This window comes from Colias eurytheme, chromosome 28 (assembly GCF_061535395.1).
Source record: "Colias eurytheme isolate Ceu_HAF_F1 chromosome 28, ilColEury1 Martin Lab GWU primary, whole genome shotgun sequence".
NCBI classification, from domain to species: Eukaryota; Metazoa; Arthropoda; class Insecta; order Lepidoptera; family Pieridae; genus Colias; species Colias eurytheme.
This window is the reverse complement of record NC_143007.1, coordinates 2498568-2519725: the sequence shown is the minus strand read 5'-3', so window position 1 is coordinate 2519725 and position 21158 is coordinate 2498568. Positions and strand designations below refer to the sequence as shown.

The 21158-nt window shown below is 35.0% G+C and overlaps 1 protein-coding gene across 1 annotated transcript; it reads left to right on the top strand.

The window, feature by feature from the left end:
* dgt1 (KAT8 regulatory NSL complex subunit dim gamma-tubulin 1) lies at positions 1-20905 on the top strand. Its single transcript, XM_090117730.1, has 11 exons — positions 1-72; positions 918-1090; positions 2059-2255; positions 3583-3696; positions 3889-3986; positions 10569-10725; positions 13827-13990; positions 15071-15216; positions 16763-16900; positions 19847-19978; positions 20544-20905. Exons 2-11 carry the CDS (start codon positions 938-940, stop codon positions 20646-20648), a joined length of 1404 nt encoding a protein of 467 aa, XP_089973856.1. The 5' UTR covers positions 1-72; positions 918-937; the 3' UTR covers positions 20649-20905.
* Positions 20906-21158: the final 253 nt, after the last annotated feature.

The window sequence follows — 21158 nt, the reverse complement described above, 5'->3', positions numbered from 1 at the left end:
CGCCATTGTAAAATTTCAGTGAATTCGAAGCAAGGTCTCCGGTGACTGAATGATGTTCTGCAACAAGCACAGGTATGTTACACTAAACCACTATATTTTATTTTAAAGTGTAAACGTTTCTCTATGTTTTATGCATATTTTTACAATGAATTGCTTAATTTTTAAACAGAAAATTGAACTTTAATTAAACGCACCTTGATTCACTGTCACACGGTGCAAATGGCCGACCGCCACTGTTTACAATATGTTTCGTGATTATTTTTTAAGAAATCCATTAACTAATGACTTGAAGCCTTAATAATTTGATGAAAATTAGTTAATTATTTTTTTGTGTCATTTTTTGTTATCTGAATGGAATATATATGCTGCAGAAGATAATTAACAAATAATTAGTACACAACTTGATACGTTTTTGTAATTTTGGCGGTCACAGAGAATGAAAAATGAAAATGAATGAAATAAATATTTTTAATCAATTCTTATTTCAATTCAATGATCAATCTTCGATTTATGAACTACGTGTGCATATTCTTCGAAGTAGAATACTTTACTAGCCAAAAATAGATTAATTACACAGTTGCTTTGATTAACGGTGTAAAAATTGATTAATCTACTTTGTATAATATTCTTTTAAATATTTAAACATGTTTTTAATAAAAAGAGAAAACAAAAATAACTTAGAATCACATAACATACGGATTTCGGATCGTAAGTAGGCATTTATGATTTAATTAGTCACATATACCTTGTTTACATATTTTTTTTTGCATATGGTATGATCTGTCCAATTTTAACATAAATTTTAGTCAATTTAATTACCCTGTTGTTTATCATCCGATCCATTCATATTAGAAAGTAGTAGTTATATAAAGAGTTTTCATTATATTAAATTAAATAAAAATAACAAATTATTTCAGTTAATACATCACCAAGTGACATGTCAGAGCCAAGGAAAGCGATACACCTACCAAAAGTCAGGATGCTCAGCCGAGGGGGCAGGTCGGCTATCAGGATAACAAATGTGAAGTCTATAAAGCCGCCAGATCCTGAACTGGTGAAGAAACAGGAGGAGGAGAGGTTAAGGGCAGAGGTAAATCTTATTTTTTTTACTTATATTATTATCTAGCGGTCCGCCCCGGCTTCGCCCCTGGTACATGTTTACGTTTTCTCTACATAAGAACCATCCTCGTACTTCAAGGAATATAATAAAAAAAGAATTAACGAAATCGGTTCAGCCGTTCTCAAGTTATGCGCTTACCAACACATTTTGGGATTCATTTTTATATTATAGACTAGGCGTAACATGCTGTTTTACCATCATGGATTTGCTACTATTGGTCTAAGCGTTATGTTATATCGCCCATAGCCATCCTTGATAAACTTGGACTGTCTAACAGTTAATAGTTGAGGTCAGCGTGTTCAAACAAACAAACAAACCCTTCAGCTTTATAGTATTAGTAATTTATGTGAAAGAGAGGTTTCTCTTTCTTTTATGTTGAATTGGAATTCCATGTTTAATAACTTAGGCCCTGGAATCACAGACACAATAGAAAATCTATTGTGTCGTGGACTGATCGGGCCGTTCGGGCTCAATGGGTTAATAGGATTCATTATTGTACCCGCCTTCTTGGTACAATGGTGATGCGTGAGCGTAACACCGAGGGGTCCTGGGTTCGATTCCCGGTGGTGACGAAGAAAAAAAATGTCTCGGTCTGGTAGGACACACAAGGCTGATCACCTAATTCTCCCTAAAAAAACAAAACAAACAAAAACATCTAGAAATATAGATATTAGTTTTATAACAAAAGTACCTATCTGTTATTTGTATAAGAAATGATTGAATAAAATTAGCTAAACATTAAATACCTTCAACTTCTAGTGATAATTTTTTTAAGTTAATTAGTTACAGAGACATACGTAGGTTATAAATATTCTGTTAGTTTTATAGAAAATAAAAATTATTCTCTCAAGATGACTAACTGGCCAATTTTACCCAAAAGTAATAAACACTTATGGTAACAATTACGCAGTATGACATTATTAATTCGTAATTTTCAGCTACAAAAGGAAATAGCCTCCCGCCACCGTACTTGCGGACACCGTACCTACGAATGTCCTTTACCAGTGGTCTCCGGAAGGGCATATTGCGCTCGGCACATATTGGACGATACCACAGCGCCTTATAGGCAGTGTAGTCATGTGACTGCGACGGGCAAACGGTGTAACTTGCCCGCACCAGCTGATAGGGAGCAGGGGTAAGTTGGTTGCTAGGGGCAACAGTGAGCGGTTGCTATGGGCAACGGGGCTATGATACCACAGCACCTTACAGGCAGTGTAGTCATGTGACTGCTGCGAGCAAGCGGTGTTACTTGCCCGCACCAGCTGATAGGGAGCAGGGGTAAGTTGGTTACTAGAGGCAACGGTGAGCGGTTGCTAGGGGCAACCAGTTGCTATTTTAATAAAAAAATGAAAAAAAAAATGTTGTGTGGTTTTATGAAACCACGGTAAAAGTGAAACTGTTCGAACGGTTCCGAACACTGCTTTGTGTAGCGCATGTCGCGTGACGGTCGGCTGCCGAGTAGGTATACCTACTTACAGTAGCGATACACGCGACATGCGCTACACAGACCAAACAGTTTGAGACGATGTAATAAAAGTTTCACTTTAATAATAATATGTCAAAGGAAGACCCACATAGTTGCCGTTCACATGTAATTTCTGGGATAAATCCTATTCAATGTCCTTTTATTTCGGTTCAGTAGTTTAGGCGTGAAAAAGAGACAGACACATGCCCAAGTTTACTGGCTGTGCCCAGCAGTTTTACTCCTATTGATATGATGTAATGTGATGATATATTTTAGTCTACATCTACACTTCTACACTAATATTATAAAAAGGAAAACTTTGTTTGTTTGTTTGTTTGATTGTAATGAATAGGCTCATAAACTACTGGACCGATTTTAAAAATTCTTTCACCATTCGAAAGCTACATTATCCACGAGTAACATAGGCTAGGTTTTATCCCGGAAATCCCACGGGAACGGGAACTATGCGGGTTTTTCTTTGAAAACGCGGGCGAAGCCGCAGGCGGAAAGCTAGTCCTCAATATATGGACTACCTAACATAGAATTTTTCAAATCAACCCAGGAGTTCTTGGGATTAGCGTGTTCAAGCATAAAAACAAACACAAACTCTTCGACTTTATAATATTAGTATAGTTGTAGTAATGTAGAATGAATATCTATATTTGTTTATCATCTGTTTTTATAACTGTTTTTGCATACTAATAACATTTTATTTATCAATTTCGACTTTATAATATTAGTATAGTTGTAGTAATCTACTATTTAAAAATAAGTCGGGTTTTCCTTCCTGACGCTATAACTCCAGAACGCACGAACCGATTTCCACGGTTTTGCATTCGTTGGAAAGGTCTCGGGCTCCGTGAGGTTTATAGCAAAGAAATTTGGCGAAACGGAGTTCGCCCGGTTTGCTAGTGTAGTATGAATATCTTTTCTTCCGTTAATCACCTATTTAATAATTGTTTTTGCATACTTAAAACATTTCATTTATCAATTTCAGGTTATGTTTCGAGCACGCATACGCAGCACTACAAAATAGACAACGCAGTGCGGCTCCGCCTCCGCCCGTTACAACTACGGAGACATTGTTAAATCAATTGCAACATTATATACGGTAAGTAAAAAATCTTAATATATATAAATCTCTTAACATTCAAATTCACTTTAACTTTGACTTTGAACGCCACTTTACCTTTACTTTCACTTTAACTTTGACCTCCACTTTCACTTTACCTTTGACCTCCACTTTTACTTTACCTTTGACCTCCACTTTCACTTTAACTTTGACCTCCACGTTGACTTTCAGGCCGGAACGTACGCGAACAACATCTTGCGCGTCATCCGTTTCAGTAGTGAGCGATCCAGCTGACCACGAGCCTATAACACATGCTGTCGATCCGTTTAGTGAGTATTATTGAGTTATTTATATTTATTATTTATTGAAGTGAAAACTTCTTTAGCGGCGTTGAGCACTTTTTCTGTAATGGGTATAAAATCTGAAACTCGCGTCACGACACGTGACCTGATCGAAAAAGCGTAAGACGGATACCATTCCAAAATATCAAACATGCTCAACGTTAATAATCAAGTTTTCACTTCTGCCAGCACTCCCCCAGTGCAACCCGTCTTTTTTTATTTACTCTTTATTGTACAACATATTAAAATAAAAGTAAAACAAAACCATTTAAAATGTACAAATGGCGGCCTTATGGCTCGAAGATTTAACTAAAACAAGACCAAATATAAAAGTTTTAAAACTACATTTAATCAACTTTTGCTCCCTTCCAGGCTAATTACTACTAACTACATACTACTAGTTATTAAATTGTCATTTATTTTATAATCTATATCTATATATACAGGGTTACAGGTTAAGTCGACCTATTCCTGTTAAGAGCGTGTAGTAGGGGTCAAAACAAACTGATTTGATCTTATAATACCATATCCAAAAGTTAGCCGTTGAAGAGTTATTGCAATTTTAATTTTTTTCTTGAAAATGCCACTTTATCTTCGCATTTAGCGTTTAATTTTTTATTTAACTTATTTGGTCTGGGTTTTTTTGAGTTTTTATGTAAAGGTTGAGTTAAACAATAATTCTCAGCAATAAAAATCCATATCGCTGCAAACAATTCAAAGAAATGGCTTTTAAACTAAAAATAATAACATTAAAGTAATTAAGTTAACTCGTTTTAAACAAAGATATTGAAAAAAATCTCTATGAAAATGTGTCTGCAGATGTTTTTAAAAACATGTGCATGTTCTTAGCTATGTAAAAAGGTATGATAACCACAGGTAGCATTCGTAGATTCCAAGAAATCGGGGATAAACTTGGTATGGGGAAATAATTCTTAGAATAGCTCATTAACATCGGTCTAGTTATTATCTGCCTATGCGAACAATAAAGGGTTGTGCCGCGTGATTATGATGTCTCACTCACACGCTGCAACTATCTCGCTTCCACCTACTGGAGAGAGCGAGCAAGGTGATGGACGAAGCTGTATGGGGCGAAGGATGCCGCTTTGTATTTTTTAGTCTGCTTATGTGATTCGTCCGTAGTAGATGCGATTTCTGTGCTCCTCTGTGTATTGACAACGCGACTTGGCTTTCTTTTTGGACTGATTTTCTTCCGATTCTGTGACCGTGGCTCGAAACTGGACTTTGATTTTTGCTTGCGATTTGAATTTTCAAGATGAGTTCGTATACTAACGAAGAATATGCTGACATTTTGATGTGTTACGGGTTTTGTCAAGGTGTATCTGCACATGCTCGTGCGGAATACATGACCCGCTATCCTGACCGTCGTGCACCAGATGTTAGTGTCTTCGAAGGGACATATCGTCGCCTTAGAGAAACTGGTTCGATTCTAAGACGACGAACAGACGTCGGTCGGCCATCTATCCGGGATGAGGAAGACGAAGAGGAAAATGAAATTAAGCGATTTTTTCGAATGGATCCCACGACATCAACAAACATTGTTGCCCGAGAACTTGGTCTGTCTCAGTGGAAAGTATGGTTCACAATGAACACTTCAGGATATTACCCATATCACTACACGCCCGTGCACGTGATGGAAGAAGGAGATCCTTTAAGAAGACTAGATTTTTGTAGATTCATGTTGAATGCGGATCTGGAAAACCCCTCGTTTTTCAAAAAAAATTTACGGACAGATGAGTCCAAATTTGATCAAGACGGTATCACAAACTACCATAACGCTCACTAATGGGCTCCGAAAGCACGTGGCAATCCTAACAAGAAGAATCCAAAAAAAATCACAAAGACGATTCAGTCTTAATGTGTGGATGGGGATAATTTCAAATAAATTAATTGGACCATACTTCCTTCCGGACAACCTAAATGGTGAAAATTATGAGACCTTTCTGCGCCAACATTTAAGCGACCTACTTGAAGACATACCCCTGACTTTGGTAAGAGACATGTGGTTCCAACATGATGGCTGCCATGCACATTACAGAAGAAGTGTTAGAGAATGGTTAGACATCAACTATCCAAACAGATGGATCGGAAGAGGTGGGCCCATACCATGGCCGGCTAGAAGTCCAGACCTAACCCCCATGGACTTTTACGTATGGGGGCATATGAAGAGTCTGGTGTACGATGAGCCGAACCCGATTCCATCTGTTGATATTTTACGACAAAAAATTATCGATGCAGCCAATAAGATGATGAACCAATTAACAACTGGGGTAGTCAAGAGTTCTCTGCGGAAAAGGTTTCGAATATGTGTTCGCAATAGAGGAAGACATGTTGAGCAGGAACTGTAAAGTTTTTAAGAAAAATAAATTATGACAAAATTTATTCTGATGTTGTACTTTACTAACACTGTCCCATGTTTATCCCCGATTTCTTGGAATCTACGAATGCTACCTGAGGTTATCATACCTTTTTACATATACACTGGGGTAGATCCCTTTAAAAATAATAAAAAGTGCAAAAAAATCGCAGTCGGATGAAACCCATTAGAAAAGGAGGGGAATATGATGAAAATTAAAGGAAAAATAAATTACGGTCAATCCGAGTTCGGGAAGTGGGAGGGGGGAGCTTTTAAGAGAAAAAAATGGTTTCTCTCGATTTCCGACAAAACTACAAGTCCTACGGAAAAAAGTTCAATGGCAAAGTTGTAGGTAATAAAAAAATCTACAACTTTTGTATTCACAATTTTTTCACATAACCTCAAAATTTAGGTGAAAAATTCAAAAAACCAAGTTTTTGGTTTTTTATTTTTAACTACTTCAAAATTTATTTTTTTTCTACGACATTTGGTGGAAACTTGCTTTATTATGTCCCAAATACACTGTAATTTATTTGATTGAAAATATTTATTTTTTCGCCTTATTTTGAATTAATACCAAAAAAACAACCTAATTTTCAATCGAAAAGTCACCCGTCAAAATATCAGCTTTTTTCAAAAACTTTGGGAGCCTTTTATTCATCAAAATCTCTACTTTTATATGGTGTAAAAAAAATAAACCTTACCATAGTAAATGTTCTCAGGAAATGCTTACAAACAGTGTCATAATTAGCTTTTACTAAATCAGGCACACTTCTCGAACTCTATATCTTCTCTTGTATCGGCTTTTCGGTAATATTTCAAAAGAAAAAAAATTATCTGTTCTAAGTATAATATTTTACAGCATATTCAAAAGCAAAATGATGTCGATAAAAACATTTCAGGTAGTTTGAGAAGTGTGCCTGATTTAGTAAAAGCTCATTTTCACACTGTTTGTATGCATTTTCTGAGAACATTGACTGTGGTAATGTTTATTTTTTTTACACCATATGAAAGTAGAGATTTCAATGAATTAAAGGCTCCCCAAGTTTTTGAAAAAAGTTGATATTTTGACGGGTGACTTTTCGATTGAAAATTAGGTTGTTTTTTTGGTATTAATTCAAAATAAGGCGAAAAAATAAATATTTTCAGTCAAATAAATTACAGTGTATTTGGGACATAATAAAGCAAGTTTCCACCAAATTTCGTAGAAAAAAAATAAATTTTGAAGTAGATAAAAATAAAAAACCAAAAACTTGGTTTTTTGAATTTTTCACCTAAATTTTGAGGTTATGTGAAAAAATTGTCAATACAAAAGTTGTAGATCTTTTTATTATCTACAACTTTGCCATTGAACTTTTTTCCGTAGGACTTGTAGTTTTGTCGGAAATCAAGAGAAACCATTTTTTTATCTTAAAAGCTCCCCCCTCCCTTTTCCCGAACTCGGATTGACCGTAATTTATTTTTCCTTTAATTTTCATCATATTCCCCTCCTTTTCTAATGGGTTTCATCCGACTGCGATTTTTTTTTGTTTCAAAAATTATCTACTCTATAGACTACAAGCCCGCATAGGACAAAAATATGGGTCAAATGAACCACCAGGGGACATATCTAGAACGATAGCAGAGCAAAAAATAATAAGATTCATCACTATGCCGTCACTTGTAAGCTGTCCAACTGAGTGCAGATGAGAATTGAAAAGTACAGGTAGACTCGGTAAATTTTGGTCATATATTTTTGTACGGCATTCTTAACCATCGATAGATCCATTAAAAATAATAAGAAACCGCTCAGTGCCGTACAAAAATGGTGGTCCACCAAGTCGGAATTTTTATTTAATTTCCGAGAGTTACCGGGGGTAAATTTGGTCATTTGACCATGTACGGCATCTGTGTCATACTATTGCTATACTGCTTTTAATCCATTATTCCGCAACGCCGTACAAAAATCATGGGGACAAGGGGAAAAAATCGAGAGTTGTAATCCCCTCTCTTTCCCCACTTCAGGGGGTCATTTGACTAAGTACGGCTTCGGTTCCAAAACATTATCTAGCACTCAAAAGTACTATTAAAAGCAATGCCGTCAAAAAATAATTGTTCTTTTAAATGTATACCAATAATCATCTTAATTTCATCGAATTCTTAATATAAAGAGCTGTAAGGTCATTTGACCCTGTACGGGAACTTTTTTTTTAACATGATATTGTAAAATTCAATTGTTGTATAGTATTGCCGTTCAAAAGAACCGTTCTAAATAAATTTATAGAGAAATGCAAAACCAGAAATTTTGTTAAAGTTTAAACATCGTATATTAATGAAATATAATAGTTTTCTACACTTTATCCGTTGTTTTAAATAGTATTAACATAGATAAATTAGGAAAAAACGATGCCGTACATTTTTGTGCAGACCACATCTTTTAGGCTGATGAAAGCGACGAAAGCTACAATTTTAAGGGTGCTTTATGGCCATTTGATACAATACGGCATTAACATATTTTTACCCAACTACGGCAAAGCAAAAGGAGGGTTATGGTTGTTTACAGGTCATGTATGTATGTTCATCTATTCCCTCGTAACTTCTAAACTACTTATCAGAATTCGACAAATGACATATCATTAGAAGCGTCTGAATTGTTCACTGGATAACCAGCGACCAGCTAGCTAAAGGCTATATGGGGTTTCACAAAATCTAATGTGGCGCCCTCTAGCGGACAAAACATACAGAGTAAAAAAATAAAGTTAAGATAAATATGCAGTGTTTGGTATCATTTGAAAGCGCTTTACTTGTACATTTTGAATATGTATATATTACTAGCATTTGCTTGTGACTTTACCTGTATTCATGGACTGATTGCATATAATTCACATCTTTTCGTTCATAGCTTTTTTATTAGTTCATCAATTTAACGGAGTCCATTACACCTGACTCCGACTTTCCAAGGTGATAATTAACCACCTCGAGCTTCTTAATATTAATGTATATTTATATTTTATTATAAAAATATAAAGCAAACATTTCGTTATATGGATTTTTTTCTTTTTCAGATTTTTCCCCTTTGAACCAACGAAAATGTACGGCACATGAAAAAATATTATCTATGCATAAAATACTTTAAAAATAAATTTATTTCGTGTTGTGTCAAATGACCCCCTGGAGTGGGGAAAGAGAGGGGATTACAACTCTCGATTTTTTCCCCTTGTCCCCATGATTTTTGTACGGCGTTGCGGAATAATGGATTAAAAGCAGTATAGCAATAGTATGACACAGATGCCGTACATGGTCAAATGACCAAATTTACCCCCGGTAACTCTCGGAAATTAAATAAAAATTCCGACTTGGTGGACCACCATTTTTGTACGGCACTGAGCGGTTTCTTATTATTTTTAATGGATCTATCGATGGTTAAGAATGCCGTACAAAAATATATGACCAAAATTTACCGAGTCTACCTGTACTTTTCAATTCTCATCTGCACTCAGTTGGACAGCTTACAAGTGACGGCATAGTGATGAATCTTATTATTTTTTGCTCTGCTATCGTTCTAGATATGTCCCCTGGTGGTTCATTTGACCCATATTTTTGTCCTATGCGGGCTTGTAGTCTACTAGTCTAATAGCTAAGAACATGCACATGTTTTTAAAAACATCTGCAGACACATTTTCATAGAGATTTTTTTTAATATCTTTGTTTAAAACGAGTTAACTTAATTACTTTAATGTTATTATTTTTAGTTTAAAAGGCATTTCTTTGAATTGTTTGCAGCGATATGGATTTTTATTGCTGAGAATTATTGTTTAACTCAACCTTTACATAAAAACTCAAAAAAACCCAGACCAAATAAGTAAAATAAAAAATTAAACGCTAAATGCGAAGATAAAGTGGCATTTTCAAGAAAAAAATTAAAATTGCAATAACTCTTCAACGGCTAACTTTTGGATATGGTATTATAAGATCAAATCAGTTTGTTTTGACCCCTACTACACGCTCTTAACAGGAATAGGTCGACTTAACCTGTAACCCTGTATATAAAAGAAAGTCGTGTTAGTTACTCCACTTATAACTCAAGAACGGCTGAACCGATTTAGCTGAAAATTAGCAGGGAGGTAGTTTAAAGCCAGGAGAAGGACATAAGATACTAAATATGTACGGCGGACCACTAGTTTTTACTAAAAATGATTTTTTTATTCAATTTTCAGAGGAAATAGAAGCAACAGCAGTGAACACTACAGTATGTCGGAATATAATGGAAAGTGCAGCCTGTAGCGACAGTGATGCCGATAGTGTCGAAGTTACAGACGACATTTTGGATTTGGACGAAAATGAACCGGCTCCGTGTGAAAATAGACCGCTATGGTCAGTATAATAACGAAGAAAGAAACAATTATAGTATACTAGATTTCCGCCCGCGGCTTCGCCCGCGTTTTCAAAGGAAAACCCGCATAGTTCCCGTTCCCGTGGGATTTCCGGGATAAAACCTATCCTATGTGTTAATCCAAGTTACCCTCTATATGTGTGCTAAATTTCATTGTAATCGATTCAGTAGTTTTTACGTGAAAGAGTAACAAACATCCATACATCCTTACAAACTTTCGCCTTTATAATATACATATATTAGATTAGGATTAGGATAATAGTCCATTGAATGAGTTCCTCCAAGGGGGGTCTAGAGTGCGTGAGTTAGTAACGTAAGATGTTTCTTCGGAAACATGTCAAGAGTCCCTAGGTAATAAACATACTAAAACCCCGGGACACTAGGAGGAGCCCCGGAGTGGGGGGAGGGGGGAAAAGGTCCATTTTTTTCATTTTTCGCTTAAATCTCAAAAGCGGTACATGTTAGAGAAAAACTTTCAAGGAAAAGTTGAAAGGCCATAAAATTATCTACAAGTTGTACCTAGATCATTTTTTTCTATTCGCAGCCGTTTTCGAGCTACATCCAATGAAATGTGAAAAATGCGAAAGCTTTTTATTTTACCTAACTACTCTAATAAATTCAATACCTCCTAAACGCCTCCATGGTGGAATCTGTTTTTTTTATCAATGATAGACCTAATTATGAGCAATCTATCTAAACCGGTATCAAGTTGCACTTTTGAGTTTTTTGGAAGAAAAAAATAAAAAGATCAAGTTCAGTAACTCAAACTACCCTAATATTAGAATATTTTGACAATCGATTCCTCCTAAAGGCTTCTATGGAGGAATGTGTTTATTTTACCAATTATAGACCAAATTAAGAGCAATCTATCAGTACCGGTCACAAGTTGCACATTTGAGTTTTTTGGAAGAAAAAAAATAAAAAGTTCTACTATCGTAACTACCCTAATAAAATTCAATTCCCCGTAAAGGCCTCCGAGGTGGAATCTGGTATTTTTATCAATGATAGACCTAATTATGAGCAATCTATCTGTACCGGTCACAAGTTGCACTTTTGAGTTTTTTGGAAGAAAAAAATAAAAAGATCAAGTTCAGTAACTCAAACTACCCTAATAATATAATATTTTGACAATCGATTCCTCCTAAAGGCTTCCATGGAGGAACGTGTTTATTTTACCAATCATAGACATAATTAAGAGCAATCTATCAGTACCGGTCACAAGTTGCACATTTGAGTTTTTTGGAAGAAAAAAAAATAAAAAGTTCAAGTATCGTAACTACCCTAATAAAATTCAATTCCCCGTAAAGGCCTCCGTGGTGGAATCTGGTATTTTTATCAATAATACACCTAATTATGAGCAATCCATCTGTACCGGTTACAAGTTGCACTTTTGAGTTTTTTGGAAGAAAAAAATAAAAGATCAAGTTCAGTAACTCAAACTACCCTAATATAATATTTTGACAATCGATTCCTCCTAAAGGCTTCCATGGAGGAATGTGTTTATTTTACCAATTACAGACCTAATTAAGAGCAATCTATCAATACCGGTCACAAGTTGCACATTTGAGTTTTTTGGAAGAAAAAAAAATAAAAAGATCAAGTTCAGTAACTCAAACTACCCTAATATAATATTTTGACAATCGATTCCTCCTAAAGGCTTCTATGGAGGAATGTGTTTATTTTACCAATTATAGACCTAATTAAGTGCAATCTATCAGTACCGGTCACAAGTTGCACATTTGAGTTTTTTGGAAGAAAAAAAATAAAAAGTTCAAGTAATAAAATTCTTAATAAAATTCAATTCCCCGTAAAGGCCTCTGTGGTGGGATCTGGTATTTTTATCAATGATAGACCTAATTATGAGCAATCTATCTGTACCGGTCACAAGTTGCACTTTTGAGTTTTATGGAAGAAAAAAATAAAAAGATCAAGTTCAGTAACTCAAACTACCCTAATATAATATTTTGACAATCGATTCCTCCTAAAGGCTTCCATGGAGGAATGTGTTTATTTTACCAATTATAGACCTAATTAAGAGCAATCTATCAGTACCGGTCACAAGTTGCACATTTGAGTTTTTTTGGAAGAAAGAAATATTTTTTGATCGTATGGGGAAATTGTTTGAGCCAAAATTATTTTTTACTGCGTGTAACTCAGAAACGGTAGGATATAGGAAAAAATGATTTAGGTACAACTTGTAGATAATTTTATGGCCTTTCAACTTTTCCTTGAAAGTTTTTCTCTAACATGTACCGTTTTTGCGATTTAAGCGAAAAATGAAAAAAATGGACCTTTTCCCCCCTCCTCCCACTCCGGGGCTCTTCCTAGTGTCCCGGGGTTTTAGTATGTTTATTACCTAGGGACTCTTGACATGTTTCCGAAGAAACATCTTACGTTCCTAACTCACGCACTCTAGAACTTTTTATTCAATGGACTATAAACAGTTTATTTTTTTCATGTAGATAACCTAAGTTAAGGAAGAGCGGGTCCTCCTGTCCTCGTGTGTTTGGATTTGTCGGTTTATGTAATTGATGATAGCAATCGTAAAGGGAATGTTAAAAGGGAGATAGCTAGATGTTGAATTTAAATCATTTGAGTATTCATTATAGAAATTCACCGAGTCATTATTAAGTAACTGTTTGTCGTATCGTAGCTCCGAAATGGATGATGATCCTATTTGTATTTAAATATTGTTAAGCAGAGAAAGCATTAGCAAATTATAATTAAGGATTCAAAGTTTTAATTGTTACACAGCAAAATACATTGGTTTGTTTATAATAAAAAGTTTTCTATATTCTATTTTTATAATCTCATAATTATTATAAATTCACTAGCGGTCCGCCCCGGCTTCGCCCGTGGTACATATTTACGTTTTCTCTACCATCTAACCATCCTCGTACTTCAAGGAATGTAATAAAAAAAGAATTATCGAAATCGGTCCATCTGTTCACGCGTGATGCCGTGACAACGGAAAACGGGTTTCATTTTTTTATATACATATATAGATTAATCGATAGACCCTACGAAAAGTAGAATTTTTTATACATATGCTCTAATATTTTAATTTATTTAATTATTTCAGGCGTGCCGGCGTATTCACAGCGGAAGAAGCCGTGTGCGAAGCTAGAGATGTATTGAAATCGTTGCAAACCGCATATATAAGTCAAATGGGACGGCTAAGGGTGTGCCTGCAAATGGCTAGGTTGCAGTATGTTAAGGGATTGAGATCGGAAAAGGAGTTATATTGTAAGTAGTTTTAAATTATGAATAGCTTGTTGTTCGCGGCTTTGTCCGCTTTGTAAAAACTTAAAAAATGGTTAACTAAATCATCTTGAAGCACTATCTATTAAAAACTAGCTGCACTGGCAGACATTCTGCCTAATTGCCGCTTTTTATGTTCTCCTTCATGAAAGCTAAGGTACTTATACCTGCTTTGCCTAAATAATAAATTTAATTCTTGCTCACTGTATCTTTATCTACATCGAGTTGCTTGGAAGAAATCGCTCACGAGCGATAAAGCCGCTCTTTGTACATCTCTACTATAAGCTATCTTAACTATGTAACTTTATCACTGTGTATATGTACAATAAAGAGTATTTCATTCATTCATTCATTCATAATAACTGTATTTTGTTTCGTTTTTGTCCGAATTGGTGGAACCTTTAGTTTTATGCTTAGCATCACATTTGGCGACTTATTTTCATTATAATCGCATATACTTTGCTAGTTTTTACTTTATTACTTTAACATTTCAATGCTGTGAGAACTTTTTGAATAAAGTATCAGTTTACATCGAAAATCTATAATAGCGATAAAGCCGCCAAATTGTACTAAATAGCTTTAAAGTTATTTTTTTATACATTGAATGCGAAAGCTTGTATGTTACTTTGTTACACCTTCACGCAAAAACTGCTGAATCGACTATCATGGAATTTGGCAAACACACAGGATGTAACTTGGATTAAAACATAGGATAGATTTTATCCCAAAAATCCCCCGGATACGGGAACTATGCGGGTTTTCCTTTAACTACGCGGGTAAGCTATGGGTGAAAAGCTAGTATATTTTTTTAAAGCTATAAAACTTAATATCAAAATTAACTATTAGTCTTATATTTCAGTGTTTTTCATTTAATTATTAAAGTGAAACTTTTATTACATCGGCTCAAACTTTTTAGTCTGTGTAGCGCATGTCGCGTGACTGTCGAACCGTACGATAATAATTATTATCGTACAAATACGATAATTTTGTGCCTAAGTTTCACTTTTACCGTGGTTTCATAAAACCACACAACATTATCTTAATTATTTTTCTATTAATTTTCAGGCAGCATAAACACACAGGCCCGGAGTGGTCCGCTAACAGTGCGAGAGAGACGACAACTGCGCAAATTGAAGGCATTTGCCGGATATCACAAGAAACATGGTGTGGACGCTGTGTTAGCAAGAAAACTGCATAAAAAACGGGCTAAAGTGAGCATTTTTTAACAATATATTGTGATTTTTGAAGTGAAAACTTCTTTAGCAGCGTTGATCACTTTTTCTGTAATGGGTATAAAATCTTAAACTCGCGTCAGGACACGTGACCTGATCGAAAAAGCGTAAGACGGATACCATTCCAAAATATCAAACATGCTCAACGTTAATAATCAAGTTTTCACTTCTGCCGGCACTCCCCCAGTGCAACCCGGCTTTTTTTTTAACGGAGACAGCCTCAATTAAATAGTGTTTGTAAAAAACTCAAACCTTCATTGATTTTTAACTGAGTAATGTATTTTTTATTTATCGTACTTGAAATGAACTGTAATAAATTGATTGAATGAAATCTTAGCAAGTTTGGTGTGAAAGGGATAAAAAACATACAGGCGTCATTCAAGGTCATATTTTCTTGTTACAAGTTAATGTTCATACTGAAATCCTGGAGATTTCATGATTTTCATGTATTAGATATAAGCTTCTTGGTTTTAAACTAATATATTCGAAGTCGTTATTCTTAAAGGTTGGACTGTGCATAATTATGAATTGAGAGTATCATTACTAGTATTTACCGCTGTGAAACATTCCCATGGGAACTTCCTTGGCCTGCTCAACAATTAAGCGCATCACACACGGTGAAGATAATGAAAAATATATATTATCTTAGAGCATATTTCCGATTATCGCTCGCCATACAAATCCTATGAGTCAGTTAACACGACCAAGATAATCCATACTAATATTATAAATGCGAAAGTAACTCTATCTGTCTGTCTGTTACTCAATCACGCCTTAACTACTGAACCAATTTGCATGAAATTTGGTATAGAGATATTTTGATACTCGAGAAAGGACATAGGATAGGTTTTATCCCGGAAATCCTACGGGAACGGGTTTTTCTTTGAAAATGCGGGCGAAGCCGCGGGCGGAAAGCTAGTATTCTATATATTACCTTCAATAATAACATACGACGAAGATAATATATATTTTACCTTCAATACCTTAAGATACCAACCGATAAGCCATTTATAGGCCGGGAGATACTGACACAAAATTTCGGGTCATTTGTAACAGGATGGCGGTTCTACAGGGGTTTCTACGCAATGACAAAAAGAAAAATGATGGTCAGAACGCTGATACCGGATACCTTGAGATACTGTAATATTTATATTAGAGAATCTTAACATAAAATATTATAGTATCTTCACCGTGTGTGATGCGCTTTATGTGTAAAAATGTTTTTTTTTTATACAATTTAGTGTTTGACCGCCTCCTTGGTACAGTGGTTGACGCATGTGCGTAGAACCGAGTGGACCTGGGTTCGATTCCCAGTGGAGACGAAGAAAAAAAAATGTTTCGGTCTGGCAGGACACAGAAGGCTAATCACCTACTTGTCCCTAAAGAAAATCGATCAGTGAAACTGATGTATAATGCATCTGCCCCTTACCCCACTTGGGGCCATGGGACTTCACTTAAAGTGTTTGGCAACAATTTAATATTATTTTGGGTGAATATTATTAACAAAATGTCTATTAAATTTCAGGTGAACGAAATCCCGTCAAACCGTGGGAACCCATCGCAAGGGCGGTGCACTTTCACAGAGGGTGGGGTTCGATGCTCGGTGCATACACTGCCAGCTGCTAAACACTGCTTGAAACATATATTGAATGATAGACAACAGGTATGATAATAAAATATATATTTACTAGTGGTCCGCCCCGGCTTCGCCCGTGGTACATATTTAGTATCCTATGTCCTTCTCTTGGCTCTAAACTACCTCCCTGCCAATTTTCAGCTAAATCGGTTTAGCCGTTCTTGAGTTATAAGTGGAGTAACCATAGAAATCTAAATAACAAGACACATAGAAGTGCTTTATTGTCATAATTCGTATGAAAACCGCTGTCGCCAAAATCAACACATTCAAACCGAAAGCTAAACAGTACACACAAGTAAACTATGCCTTTTATTGGACAGCTCGATTTTAGTGAAAACTAACTTAACTATTAAATTAAGCTTTTGAATATGTATCCTAACGCACGAATTTACGGTTTATTTTAGAATAACATCCCTAAGTATATGAGACTTTTTGCTCCAATACGAACAAACGTGATAATAAGAATGGTAGACTGTGTCATTCATTGTTATTTCGATTACTATGGTGACACTCGTAATACTTGTAAATATTCTATAATTTTAAGGAAAAACGGCATTATTTCTAAAAAAAAATATTTTCCGATGAAATATTATTCCTTTATAAGTATAATTACAACTTGTGGAAGAATTTCCGCAATGGGAATTGCTGAAACACACCATGTATACACTCATACGTCTCCAGAGCAACTGAACAGTGACGAATGCACTGGTGATGTGCAAATCACCTGAGTGGCGACAAGGTCACGCACGCTTACGACTTCTAGTGTCTTGTTATTTAGATTTCTATGGGAGTAACTAACACGACTTTCTGATTTTCTTTATTTACTACCAGATTGGTTTCGCCTGGGTTGACCCGAAATCCATACTAATATTATAAATGCAAAAGTAACTCTGTCTGTCTGTCTGTTACTCAATCACGCCTAAACTACTGAACCAATTTTCATGAAATTTGGTATGGAGATATTTTGATACCCGAGAAAGGACATAGGCTACTTTTTATCCCGAGAAAATGACACAATCCCGGAAATCCCACGGGAACGGGAACTATGCGGGTTTTTCTTTGACTGCGCGGGCGAAGCCGCGGGCGGAAACCTAGTATGTATATAAAAAATAGCTTTGGCAAATTGAAGCCTTCTAATGGTTAAAGAATTATTAAAATTGATAGAGTATGTTATATGACCTATTATATTGCAATACCTGCATAAGGTTGCCAATATGTATGTGAAAATGTATTGGTATGCAAATAAATGATTTGAATTTGAGTAGTTTTTAAGTTAAATTGAAGCAATCAAACAAAAAATCTGTTCAGTGCAACGACCATGTCTGTGTGACCAAGTATCTATAGATTTATATTTATCCAACATCCTGAAATTTTACATAAAGTTTACATCACCATATTATTTATGTTTATACTATTACTAGCGGTCCGCCCCGGCTTCGCCCGTGGTACCTACATGTTTAAACTATCCTATCTCTCAAGTTGGATCGAACTGCACATGGTGTGCGAATTTTATTATAATCGGTTAAGTGGTTTAGGTGTCCATTGAGGACAAACATTGTGACACGAGATTTGTTCGGTGCAATGACCACCGAACACCCTAGTCAGCAATACTAGGTATCGCGGGCGGCGTTTAACATAAATTAATTCAGTCCACAATCAACAGTCTACAAAATAACACATTACCGTCGCGACGCGTATATAACATTAACATTAAACATATTATAACATAACATAAAAATCTAACAGAATAATTAATATATAATTTAACAATTATTAACAATAGCATTAACAGTAAAACATTAGCAAGTAAAGTATAACAGTGTTTTGTAACAAATAAGTAGAACAGTGATTTTAGTAATAAATTAATTAGTGTAACTTTAGTTTGATTTTATAACAAATCCCTCCAACACTAGCCACGCAGCCCATCACTGGGTCTATCGCCCTACATATTGGTCCTTCGAGCCGGATCAATATGTAGGGCGATAGACCCAGTGATGGGCTGCGTGGCTAGTGTTGGAGGGATTTGTTATAAAATCAAACTAAAGTTACACTAATTAATTTATTACTAAAATCACTGTTCTACTTATTTGTTACAAAACACTGTTATACTTTACTTGCTAATGTTTTACTGTTAATGCTATTGTTAATAATTGTTAAATTAAATATTAATTATTCTGTTAGATTTTTATGTTATGTTATAATATGTTTAATGTTAATGTTATATACGCGTCGCGACGGTAATGTGTTATTTTGTAGACTGTTGATTGTGGACTGAATTAATTTATGTTAAACGCCGCCCGCGATACCTAGTATTGCTGACTAGGGTGTTCGGTGGTCATTGCACCGAACAAGATTTATATATATTAAGATTATCAATGTAAATGTAAATTCCTTCTTTCTTTTATCAATTAGCCATCCATATATATTTTTAAATTTTATGTATATCTATTAATAATAATTAATAATACTTTATTAAACCTTTTAAATTGAATAAAAACCTTTTCAGTTGTTCTTGCGTGAATGAGTTACATACATTCATACATTATTTACAAATTTCAAACAATATTCTAAAAATTACAAAATTCTGTCATTTTCAAAAAAAGATGCAATGCTGTAGCTTTTACATCTGTAACATTTGTTTATATTATACTAAACTTTATAATACCCTTACATATTATTTAAAATTTCTTGTATTGCATATCAATGCCAGACATTCTATTTATGGTATACTAGTGGTCCGCCCCGGCTTCGCCCGTGGTACATATTTCGCAATAAAAAGTAGCCTATGTTCTTTCTCAGGGTCTAAAGATTATCTGTGCCAAATTTCATCAAAATCGGTCCATTAGTTTATGCGTGAAAACCATACATACATACATACAAACCTTTCCTCTTTATAATATTAGTATAGATGTAATGTGTATTTATTGTTGTGTGTTCCATAAATAAATAAATAAATTTATTTATTATTTTCAGGTGCTTTTCAAACAATGCGGTGACCTCCGTGGTGGTATACCGTGCAGGGAGCCGGTGGCCAAACTACCGTTGCCGTCAAACACTTGTCGATACCACACTGGACCTCCGGCTTACACTGCTTTCACATTGAAGGTACATTATTAATCAATTTAACTCATGGATGTACAATATCTATACTAATATTATAAAGCTGAAGAGTTTGTTTGTTGGCCGATTTGAAAAATTCTGTGCTAGATAGTCCATTTATCGAGGAAGGCTATATATTATTATCATCACGCTAAAACCAACAGGAGCGGAGCAATGCAGGTGAAACCGCGAAGCGCAAACGCATGTTTATGTTTTCCCTCCATAAGAGCCATCCTCATACTCCAAGGAATATTATAAAAAAAAGAATTAACGAAATCGGTTCAGCCGTTCGCGAGATTTGCGCTTAGAAACAAATGTAGCATTTCATTTTTATATTATAGATTATTCAATTATATAAGATACTAATTGCACACTCTGTGTTAGTTATTTTGATGTTAAAATTTTTGAATTTTTTTCATTGTTATAAACTTTTCAAGGCTTAGTGTACAAAAACAGACCAAATTGAAAATCAGTAAAACCTGTTTAACCATTGTTGAGTTATAAGTGCATATACTAACACTATTATCTGTTAAATATTTATAAATAAATCTAAAACATGTCTTGATTACAGAAAGACGAATCCACCAGCGATGAAGAATCCCACTCATCATCAGACACGGAAGTCGATATGTCTCCGGAGAAGGTGGAACCGACCATCTTGCCAACGTTTGAATGACATATGGACTATCCATATGATGTATGGAACTTTGATCAGTGAAGTGTAGTGAAAAACTGAAAAAAAAAATAGTGAAAAATAGGGAAAAACAGTGATAAATAATAGTATACAGTGAAAATTAAAGAAAAAGCCGGGTTGCACTGGGGGAGTGCCGGCAGAAGTGAAAACTTGATTATTAACGTTGAGCATGTTTGATATTTTGGAATGGTATCCGTCTTACGCTTTTTCGATCAGGTCACGTGTCCTGACGCGAGTTTAAGTTTCACTTCAACAGTGAATAATTGTGAACACTAGTTAATAATAGTGTAAATGAGTGAATCATAGGAAAAAACAGTGTATAATAGTGAAAAAAAATTTAAATAAGTGAATAGATGTAAAAAACAGTATCAAATTGTAAAAAAACAGTGAAAATAATTGATGATAGGGAATAACGGTTAAACTTTGTGAAAAGCGCTAAAAACTAGTGTATAATAGTGAACAGAATGAATATAGATATAATGTCAATGTGTT